Consider the following 11,730-nt stretch of genomic DNA (forward strand, 5'->3'; position numbering starts at 1 on the left):
TATCCATTCATACAATAAACCTATACTCTGTGCCTATTCCACTGAGTAGACATTTTATCAGTGAATGAGAAAATCTCATTTTAGAACTCACATTTTAATTTAAGAAAAAGGTGAAGATAATCAGTTTATTAGCTTCATGCTACTGGCACTAGTGTTTCCTGATTGCTGTAGGAGTGTCTCATATTTCAGCAAAATTTCAATGGTCTTTACAAAAGCTATGCAAATCACCATTTTCACTTCCCAGTTCTACCCAAGGAAGTTCCATTTGGGCTGAATCATAAAATGTATTCCTCTTTACACAGGGTTCTCTTATGATTGCTTAAGAAGAAGTTATAATAATAGCATGTCTAGGAGAATTCAGAATATCATTATTTTTTCAAAGTCTTTAAGTGCTTTGGGGAAATGCATTGGTAACTTTGGCATTTACTGTCCTTTTTTATGTGTCTTGAGGATTATTTATGGACTTTCTTTATTCCCATTACCCATTCAAATTGTATGTGTGTATGTGGGTAAGTGTGTGTATTTTATTGAGAAATATCCAACATTAGGCATTAATCCTCATTTTAACAACATGTGGTGATGCGGGAGTAAAGGAGAATTACTCAGTCTTGAATCTGTTTGGTCTTGACCCCGTAAGTGATGGGGTTTATTATAGGGGGCACGACCACTTAGAAGTTGGCTACTAGGATGTGGACATGATGAGGGATGGTTTCCCCCCCAAAACGATGGGCAAAAAAAATGAAAAGAATGCTGGGGCATAGAACATAAGGATGACACAGATGTGGGAAGCACATGTGTTGAGGGCCTTGAATCTGGCAGCCCAGGAAGGTATCTGAAACACTGTGCAAAGGATCATGGTGTAAGACATAATGATGAACACAATGTCCAGTCCTGTAGACAGCAGGGCCACAGTCAACCCATAGATGATGTTGACCCTGATATTGTCACATGCCAATCTGGCAATGCCCGTGTGTTCACAGTAGGAATGGGGAATGATGCTTCTCCCACAATACCTAAGTCTGTGTACCAGGAAGGTGAATGGAAGGCAGATGATGAAGCTCCTGACCATAGGTGCTATGCCAATCTTCCCAGTGACTGAAGAGGTTAAGATTTTGGTGTATCTCAGGGGGTGACTGATGGCCACATAGTGGTCAAATGCCATGGCCAGAAGGATAGCAGATTCTGCCACAAAGATGAAATGTATGAAGAACATCTGGGACACACACAACCAAAGAATATATCCATGTACTGGAACCAGAAGATGGCCAGCATCTTTGGAGCTGTGGCTGTGGAGAGCAGCACATCTGCTGAGGCCAGCATGGAAAGGAAGATATACATGGATTCATGGAGACTGCACTAAGTCACAATCACAAAGATCAAGAATGCATTGCCTACGACAACCAAAACATACATGGAACAGATAGGGATGGAGATCCAGGTGTGAAAATCTTCCAGTCCTGGGATTCCAATCAGGACATACCACATATCCTGGGGACCGCTGTGATTATAAGAGGAGGGGGGCATCTGTGGCATCATATTCAGACCTAGTGCCTTGATCAAAAACCACAGGGCTGAGTCAAGATTGAGGAACACCTCATTAGGCTGAATGATGTCTGAACAAAATTTTTTTTTTTTGCCCAAATATATTCTTCTCTGTGGAAAGACAGCAAGATGTATTATTTAGCCTACAATTGAAATCTGACTCTTCCCATGGAAGAATTAAATTATATCTTTAAAAAAATAGTTAGCATTTGCTAAGTGCTTACTATGTCTAATGATACTTTCCAAATATGGCTTATTAAATCTTCACAATAGACTGTTGAAAAGACCTTTATAATAATCCTTGACAAAGATATTATTATTATTCCTATAGATGAAAAAAATCCCACAGACTTTCAGTTTCTTGACCTTGGTCCCACTGGATTCAGAGTTAGAGAGCACAAATTTGAAAGCTCTGATCTCAGCCACCATCCAATACTGCCTATAGAAATTACACTAGATATAAAAACATGTCATCAAAATTTTCACTGATGATATCCCTGAGTAAAATAGACACATGTGAAGTTGATCTCATTCGTTAAGAGAGAAGGAGGGAATGAGGTTTTACCAAAACAGATTCCAGGCAGTATATACACATAGGTCCTCTTCTTCATTGATTGACCACTAAAGTGATGGTAAGTCCTATGCTGGGGATTGAGGATCTACAGGTGAATTCACTGATTCTGGTCTGCAAATCAACATGTTTCTTAAAATTATACAATGTATATTAAAAACCTAAACTATATGCAGTGTCAAATTCAGTTAGATTCTTAAATGGATATGGCCTGCATGTGGTAAGGAAAAATATTCTCTCCCTTTCAGGTCACTGACTTAAAATTAAACACCATATTTATTATTTCAAAATACCTCCATAGCAGCAAATATTAATGCTTCACATTATGAGATAGAGGTCCACCATCTTTCAATGAATGGGAGGGAGGTTCATTTAATGGTTATTCTTTCCCTATTGTTCCAAAGGAATGTAGATAAATGCAGGAGAGAATTTGAGTGAAAAGCAGGCGAGGACATGTAACATTGGAGTGGGATGTGTGTATGAGGATGGTATACATATAAGTAGGCACATGTAAACAGGGATAGAGGCATGGATGCAAACAAATGGACAAATGGCTTCCGTCCTCTCCTAATCCCTATTCTCAAATAAAAGCAAGTTGACTGCATTTGCTGAAGAGGAACATAGATTTAAGGGATGTTTGCCTTTTCATACCTTGTTTCCACTGGAGTCAGATCATTGTACACTATCATTTTACTATGTATACTTTTATTTTTCATTAAGTGGTCAATATTCTGGTGTATTCTGGCATCAAACTTCATGTCGTAGAATTGAAATGTGTGGGCGCCATTTATTTCTTTTCTTTTTTTTTTTAATTGAAGCATAATTTATATACAATGTTCCATTAGTTTCACACATAACACACACCATGATTGGACAAGTCTGTATGTTCTATTACACTGGCTATAGGATACTTCTCACAGGTCACCATGCAATGCCATTACAATACCACTGACTATATTCCCTATTCTTGCCTTTTATTCCTGTGATTTACTAATTCCACATTGGGAGCTTCTATCTCCCACTACCCTTCATCCATTATACCCATCTCTGTCCCCCTGCCCCTCTGGCAGCCATTAGTTTGTTCTCAATAGTCAATTGAACCTTGTGTTTTGATAGAGGTTAGAATGTATAATCCGTAAATCGTCACCTCATCAGGCCTTTCCTTAAGTTGATATGTGATTCTTTGAAAATACTGTAAGAAAATGTTGAGATGCTCAAGTGTCTCTATCTCCTTTGATTACATATATCAATAGTATAACCATTTCATGTGGAGCTAAAATTAATCCTTGAAAATTTCTTTTAAATGGGATACCAGGGTTCATAGCAGGAAGGAAAAGATTAATGTAGAACTGTGCCTAGCCCAGACCTATGCTAGAGCCATGTATGTGTGTCAAGTGAAGCTATGGGGAGGGAATGTGTAGTGTGTGGGGTTCATAAGGACATCAGAGATGGGGGAGAGGAGAGTCTAAGTGTTGAAAGAAACAGAAAAATATTGGTTGAAGGGAAACAAAACAAATTTTGCAAATGTTCTTCTGATCTTTTGGGACACAGTGATCTGGTTTATCTTATTTGGTTTCATTTGGGCAAAGTATTATTGCCTGCAGCTACCTAACTTATAGTTCTGGGGCTCCCTGAATCATTTCTTCACAATATTCCTACTGGCCTATTCTGACTGAATCATGAATGCATGCATGGAGGCAGTGTGTGGCAAGTAGGGACAGTATAACTCTGGGCCCATAGATTGGATTTAAATACTGGTTGAGTCAAATTCTGACTGCATTATCATTAAAAATATCTTAATTCGAAGATTAGTTTTCCAACATAAAATACTTAAAATAAATATAAATTTAAAAAGTGAGTAAATTCTGAAGTCAGTATTTAACGATGGCTGTCACACAAATCAGATACATTTTTATCCGAGCCACAGATGAAATTAGGGATTTCCAAAATTGCCATCATTAAGATCAAAATCATTGTTACTGTGAACTAAGTTCGGGTTTTTGGACAACAGGCTAATGGCCCACTGGACAAGGATAGGACCACTTTAGAGTAACCACATAGGCCAAGAATAACTGTCTCACACTAGACACACGACACCCACTGTAATTTTCACCTCTAATCCGTTATGTTAGTTTTATAAGGTGTAGGCAGTTCAGCATGGGGAATGTAATGGGCTTAGAAAGGGAGTTTTATTCTTGCCTGAACACTAGTGTAGCATCATTGTTTTATAGGGAGCCTCAGCTTCTTACTCTGTGCTAAGCTCAGTGCCTGCTATATGGTGAATATACAGTGAACTCTTTGGAATAAAGGCATGCATGGGTTTGTGTATAGGCATATATACAAGGTCTTTAACTATTAGGATTGTTTATCTCCTGAGCCCTATCCTATTACTGGGCCTTACTACAAATCCATTGCACGTATGCCCAGCATTCAGAGCCACATATCAAAGATAGACAACCAGTGCATAAATATATTCAGAAAGAAAAATATATACTTGTGCTTTTTGCAGACAATCTATTTAGGAAGAGAGCCCAAAGAGTCACTACAATTGCCCAGGCAGTCCAGTCACAGCCACACACAGTACCTCCGAAGTCAGGCTTAAGTTCTAGGAATACTGAGCAGCTTCTGTGGTTTCCTAAGATTTTCTCCTTTCCTTTCCTTTCTTTCTTTTTTTTTTTTTAATTTCTGATGTCTTTTTCTACATGTCCTTGCTGAGCAAAAATCAGCTTCTCACCTGTAATTTTTAGGATCCTGAAGATATTTAACTAGTAGAGAGGAAAAAAAGAAAAGCCATATGATGTTCACAACATGGTGAGGAAATGGGGAGCTGGGTATTTATATCTCCTCTGGGCACCTCTTGGGCTCAAGAGTGTCAGCCCCCAGAGGACTGAACTCCACTCATTCCTGGAAGGAGTGGGCCCAAATATAATTTCCAGTTCTGTCCTCCTCTATAGGAAGAGGCTATAAAAAGAAGTCTGTTGGTTCTTCCAATTGTTTCTGCTTCATCCACAAGAGAGAAAACACTACTGTACAGTTTTTTGATTCTATACCTAATCTCTAACATCATCTACCCAGTTAGTTAGTTGCTAGCCATTCATTTGTCCTTCATTAAGAGTCAGATTCCCTACACAGAAAGACAAATGCCATATGATTTTACTCATTAAGAAACAAAACAAAAGAACAAAGGGGGAGGGCACCCTGGTGACTTAGTTGGTTAAGTCTTAGGCTCTTGGTTTCCACTCAAGTCATGGTCTCAAAATCCTGAGATGGAGAACCACATTGGGCTCTGTGCTCAGTGTAGTCTGCTTGAGATTCTCTCCCTATCCCTCCCCTGCCCCTCTGCCTGTCACCCAGCTCCTGTGCTCTCTCTCTCCCTTCTCAAATAAATAAATAAATAAATAAATAAATAAATAATATATTTATTTAAAAAAAGAAGAAGAAGAAGAAGAAACTGGTGATGGGGAGTAAGGAGTGCAGGTCTCCTGATGAGTACAGGGTGATGTATGGAAGTGTTGAATCACTACATTGCACACCTGAAACTAACATACATATAACTGAAATTAAAATAAAAAATTAAAAAGTAATAAGAATCCCTAAATAAAGAAAAAAACAAAGATAAGAAAAATGACTCTACAGACTGCTGCTTTCAGTTGAATTTCAGTGCTTTACTCCCTTTGCTAAACCACATTCCATTGGTACCTCTCCTGCTTCTCTGTCCTTCCCTCTCTCTCTCTCATTCTTTCTCCTCAAAATATAGGACCATATGTCTATAAACTCAAAAAATGTAAACACTGTCTCAAATTTCCCATTATATCTCTGTCCTTTACTATAGCATTTATAATATTGTAGGGTTTTTTTTTTTTTAATAATACTTGAAGAATGAATAAGGAAGTAAGTGGTGAGGGTGCAGAAAAAGTGGTGATGGGTAACATGGAACACTGGATTTCTTGTGATTTTTTATGTCTTAATGCCCTAAAGTCACCAGAATTGTTGAAAATTGAAGACGATGTCGCATCATATATATATATATATTCATGGGTTTTTGTTTGTTTGCTTGTTTTCATTTGTTTGCATAAAAATTAAAAAAAAAACTTCCTCTCATTTTTTAAAGATAATTAGGATGATCCAGAAACAACAGAATTGACAACTTATTATCAGTGAGTACCTGGATAATCTAACCAATGAGTCTTGGGTGCATTTAAATTCATTGAGGGACACATATTTGTTAATCCTTCTGGGGAAGGATACTTAAATGAGAAAGTTTAATCAGGCTCTAAAAATTAAGAAAAAGGAAATAACATATGTTCACTATTCGGCTCTTTCTACATTTCTCATTCTCATTAACCAGTAGGTTCTAAATCCCATGATAGGTGTCATGGGCTATGATGTGACAACCATTTAAAATGAAGGAAAATTTCACAAGAGAATTAAATAGAAAATGCAAGCATCACAATTAGCATCCACTTTTGTTGTTTTACTTAGTTTTGAGAGATCGTTATGATTGCATAAAGGAGAAGGCTGTGGGTGATACAAGAGTGGATTTTATGAACACAATATCTTTACTACGTGAATGCGGATCTGCTTGGTCTTGGCACCATAGACAAGTGGATTGAGAAAAGAGGGGACCAGCAAGTAGAGACTAGAAAAGAGGATATGGATATAAGGGGGAATATGAGCACCAAACCTATGTGTGAAGAAGGAGAAGAAGGCAAGGAGGTAGAACTGGAGGAAGACACAGATGTGGGCGATGCAGGTATTGAATGCTTTCCACCGAGCCTCCTTCTGGGGCAAACGAAAAACTGTGAAAAAGATCTGTATGTAGGACAAAGTGATGAATATCATGTCAAATCCTGCAACAGCAAATGCCACAAACAGGCCATAGATTTTGTTGACCTGCACATTTTCTGCAGCCAGCTTCACAATGGCCATATGCTCACAGTAGAAATGGGAGATGATGGTTGTATGGTGAAACTGAAGACGACATTTTATCAGTACTAAAGATGGGGCTACCAGAATGGCAGAACCAGGTGGTGGGCATTAGGGAGGGCACGGATTGCATGGAGCACTGGGTGCAGTGCAAAAACAATGAATACTATTATGCTGAAAAGAAATAAAAAATTTAAAAAAAAAAAGATATGCCTCCAAAGGCAAAGGAAACAAAACTGAAAATGAATTTTTGGGACTTAATCAAGATCAAAAGCTATATCATATATTTTAAGCCAAGGTACTTATTCAGGATTCCAGGGATCTAGAAAACAGCCTTTCATTTCAATTTCACCACACACACACACACACACACACACACACACACACACACACACACATATTACCTTATATGTACATTAATGTGTATATACACACATGCATCATATGTACATAATAGAAAACAAGGAAAATAGACTAACCCTGGAAAGTTTGCAAATGTTCAAAGTATAGCTTCCAAGTTCATTTTTTGCTTTCTTCAAATATAAATATGATCAGATTTCACATTCTCATAGCATGTGCTAGGCTTTGAGGAAGGAGAGATTATAAATGTAAAAGTATTTTCTTGAAATGAAGAAATTAATCCGAAGATAAACTTCTAAAAATTACATTTGGTGTGACTACAGACTTTTTATGTAAGACTATGGGTCAGCATCCTATGTAATCTTTCCTGTCTCAATCTATGGCCTGGGTATGGCATTTTTAATCTTTTAGTCCTTCCCTCAGTGAAGTCTCTGTTAAAAGGATGCTTCATTGATGATTTGGGCCAGAGGTCGCCAGTATGCATGGAAGAAAGGATTAACTTTGAAGGTGTCTGTGTTGTCTCAGATGGGTCAATAGAATTTATTATTTGTTTCATTCCAGTATTATCTGTTCATACAATAAACCTATACTCTGTGCCTATTCCATTGAGTAGACTTTATATCAACAAATACGAACATATCTCATCTTAGAACTCACATTTTAATTTAAGAAAAAGGTGAAGATAATTAGAGTTTATTAGCTTCATACTACTGGCACACGTGTTTCCTGGTTGCAGTGGGAGAGTTGTTTATTTCAGCAAAATTTCAATGGTCCCTACAAACCTAGGCAACTCGCCATTTTCACTTCCCAGCTCTACCCAAGAAAGTTCCATTTGGGTTTAATCCTAAAATGTATTCGTCTTTACACTCGGTTCTCTTATGATTGCTTAAGAAGAAGCTACAATGCAAGATAATAGCATGTCTAGGAGAATTCAAAATATCATTATTTTTTCAAAGTCTTTAAGTGCTTTAGGGAAATGCATTGGTAACTTTGGCATTTACTGTCCTTTTTTATGTGTGTTGAGGATTATTTATAGATTTCATTTATTCCCATTACCCATTCAAATTGCATGTGTGTATGTGGGTGAGTGTGTGTGTTTTATTCAGAAATATCCAGCATTAGGCATTAATCTTCATTTTAACAACATGTAGTGATGCGGGAGTAAAGGAGAATTACTCAGTCTTGAATCTGTTTGGTCTTGACCCTGTAAATGATGGAGTTTAGCATAGGGGGCACCACCACTTAGAAGTTGGCTACTAGGATGTGGACATAATGAGGGATGGTTTCCCCCCCAAAACGATGGGCAAAAAATGAAAAGAATGCTGGGGCATAGAACATAAGGATGACACAGATGTGGGAAGCACATGTGTTGAGGGCCTTGAATCTGGCAGCCCAGGAAGGTATCTGAAACACTGTGCAAAGGATCATGGTGTAAGACATAATGATGAACACAATGTCCAGTCCTGTAGACAGCAGGGCCACAGTCAGCCCATAGATGATGTTGACCCTGATATTGTCACATGCCAATCTGGCAATGCCCATGTGCTCACAGTAGGAATGGGGAATGATGCTTCTCCCACAATACCTAAGTCTGTGTACCAGGAAGGTGAATGGAAGGCAGATGATGAAGCTCCTGACCATAGGTGCTATGCCAATCTTCCCAGTGACTGAAGAGGTTAAGATTGTGGTGTATCTCAGGGGGTGACAGATGGCCACATAGCGGTCAAATGCCATGGCCAGGAGAATAGCAGATTCTACCGCAAAGATGAAATGTATGAAGAACATCTGGGACACACAACAACCAAAGGATATATCCATGGACTGGGACCAGAAGATGGCCAGCATCTTTGGGGCTGTGGCTGTGGAGAGCAGCACATCTGCTGAGACCAGCATGGAAAGGAAAATATACATGGGCTCATGCAGACTATGCTCAGTCACAATCATGAACATCAAGAACACGTTGCCTATGACAGCCAAAATGTACATGGAACAGATGGGGATGGAGATCCAGGTGTGAAAATCTTTCAGTCCTGGGATTCCAATCAGGACATACCACATATCCTGGGGACCGCTGTGATTATAAGAGGAGGGAGGCATCTGTGGCAGCATATTCCAGACCTGGTACCTTGATCAAAAACCACAGGGCTGAGTCAAGATTGAGGAACAGCCCATTAGGCTGAATGATGTCTGATTAGACTTTTTTTGCCCAATGTATTCTTCTGGAATACAGTGGAAGGACAGTGAGTTGTATTATCTAGCCTACAAGAGTCAGCAAATCTGACTCTTTTCATGGAAGAATTAAAATATATCTTGAAATAAAATAGTTAGCATTTACTAAGTGCTTACTATGTCTAATGGTACTTTCCAAATACAGCTCATTAAATCTTCACAACAGAATGTTGAAAAGACCTTTACAATAATCCTTGACATGGATACTAATATTATTCCTATAGATAAAAGAAAATCCTACAGACTTTCAGCTTCCTGACGTAGGTCCCACTGGATTTAGAATCAGACAGTATGAATTTGAAAGCTTTGATCTCAGCCACCATTCAATACTGCCTATAGAAATAACACTAGATAGAAAGATATGTCATCAGAATTTTCACTGATGATATAGCTGCATAAAACAGATACATGTGAAGTTTTCCTCACTCCTTATGAGAGAAGGAGGGAATGAGGTTTTACCAAAATGGGTTCCAGGTAGTATATGCACATAGATCCTCTTCTGCATTGATTGACCACTGAACTGATGCTAAGGCCTATGCTAGGAATTGAGGATCTACAGGTGAATTCACTGATTCTGGTATATGAATCAACATGTTTCTTTCTTTTTTTTTTTAAGATTTTATTCATTTATTTGACAGAGAGAGATCACAAGTAAGCAGAGAGGCAGGCAGAGAGAGAAGGGGAAGCAGGCTCCCCGCTGAGCAGAGAGCCCGATTTGGGGTTTGATTCCAGGACCCTGAGCCATGACCTGAGCCGAAGGCAGAGGCTTAACTCACTGAGCCACTCAGGAGCTCCGAATCAACATGTTTCTTAAAATTATATCATGGACATTAAAAACCTAAACTGCATACAGTGTCAAATTCAGTTAGATTCTTAAATGGATATGCCCTGCATATGGTGAGGAAAAATATTCTCTCCCTTTTGGGTCACTGACTAAAAATTAGACAACATATTTATTATTTCAAAAACCTCCATAGCAGCAAATATTAATGCTTCACATTATAAGATAGAGGTCCACAGTCTTTTAATAAATGGGAGGGAGGTTCATTTACTGGTTATTCTTTTTCTGTCGTTCCAAAGGAATGTAGATAACTGCAGGAGAGAAGTTGGGTGAAAAGAAGGCTAGGAGATGTAACATTCAAGTGGGATGTATGTATGAGGGCTATTTGCACATAAGCAGGCACATATAACGAGTGTAGAGACATGGATGCAAACAAGTGGACGACAAGTGGCTTCAATCCTCCCCTAATCCCCATTCTCAAGTAAAAACTAGCTGACTGCATTTGCTGAAGAGGAACATAGACTTAAGGGATATTTGCCTTTTATCCCTTGTTTTCACTGGTGTCAGATCATTGTGCTCTATCAATTTACCATGTAAACTTTTATTTTTCATTAAGTGGTCAATATTCTGGCACTTCATTTCATAGAATTGAAATGTGTGGATGTCATTTATTTATTTTCTTTTTTTAATTGAAGTGTAATTTATATACAATATGCCATTAGTTTCACACGTACCACATACCATGATTGGACAAGTATATGTTTTGTTCTACTGGCCATAAGGATACTTCTCTTGCAATGCTATTACAATACCACTACTATATTCCCTATGCTTGCCTTTTATTCCTATGACTTATTAATTCCACAATGGAAGCTACTATCTCCCACTGCCCTTCACCCATTGTACCCATCTCTGTCCCCCTACCCCTCTGGCAGCCATTAGTTTGTTCTCAATAGTCAATTAAACCTTGTGTTTTGATAGACTTTAGAATATCTAATACATAAATGGTGACCCCATTAGGCCTTTCCTTAAGGTGATATGTGATTCTTTGAAAATACTGTAAGAAAATGTTGAGAAGCTTATGTGTCTCGATGTCCTTTGATTACATATATCAATAGTATAACCATTTCACATAGAGTTAAAGTTAATCGTTGAAAATTTCTTTTAAATGGGGTTGCAGGGTTGTGAGAGAAAAGATTAATGTGGGAGTGTGCATAGCCCAGACCTATGCCAGAGCCACATATGTGAGTCAAGTGCAACTATGGGGAGGGGATGTGTAGTGTGTGAGGCTTCATAAGGACATCCGGGATAGGGGAGAGGA

The 11,730-nt window shown here is 38.4% G+C and overlaps 1 protein-coding gene and 1 pseudogene across 1 annotated transcript; both read right to left on the reverse strand.

Moving 5' to 3' along the window:
- Nucleotides 1-563: 563 nt before the first annotated feature.
- On the reverse strand, nucleotides 564-1,536 carry LOC125079572 (olfactory receptor 52Z1-like; annotated as a pseudogene).
- A 7,105-nt stretch (nucleotides 1,537-8,641) lies between these two features.
- LOC125079117 (olfactory receptor 52Z1-like) lies at nucleotides 8,642-9,508 on the reverse strand. Its single transcript, XM_047692512.1, has one exon. It carries the CDS (start codon nucleotides 9,506-9,508, stop codon nucleotides 8,642-8,644), a length of 867 nt encoding a protein of 288 aa, XP_047548468.1.
- Nucleotides 9,509-11,730: the final 2,222 nt, after the last annotated feature.

This window comes from Lutra lutra, chromosome 10 (genome assembly GCF_902655055.1).
Source record: "Lutra lutra chromosome 10, mLutLut1.2, whole genome shotgun sequence".
In the NCBI taxonomy this organism is placed as follows: Eukaryota; Metazoa; Chordata; class Mammalia; order Carnivora; family Mustelidae; genus Lutra; species Lutra lutra.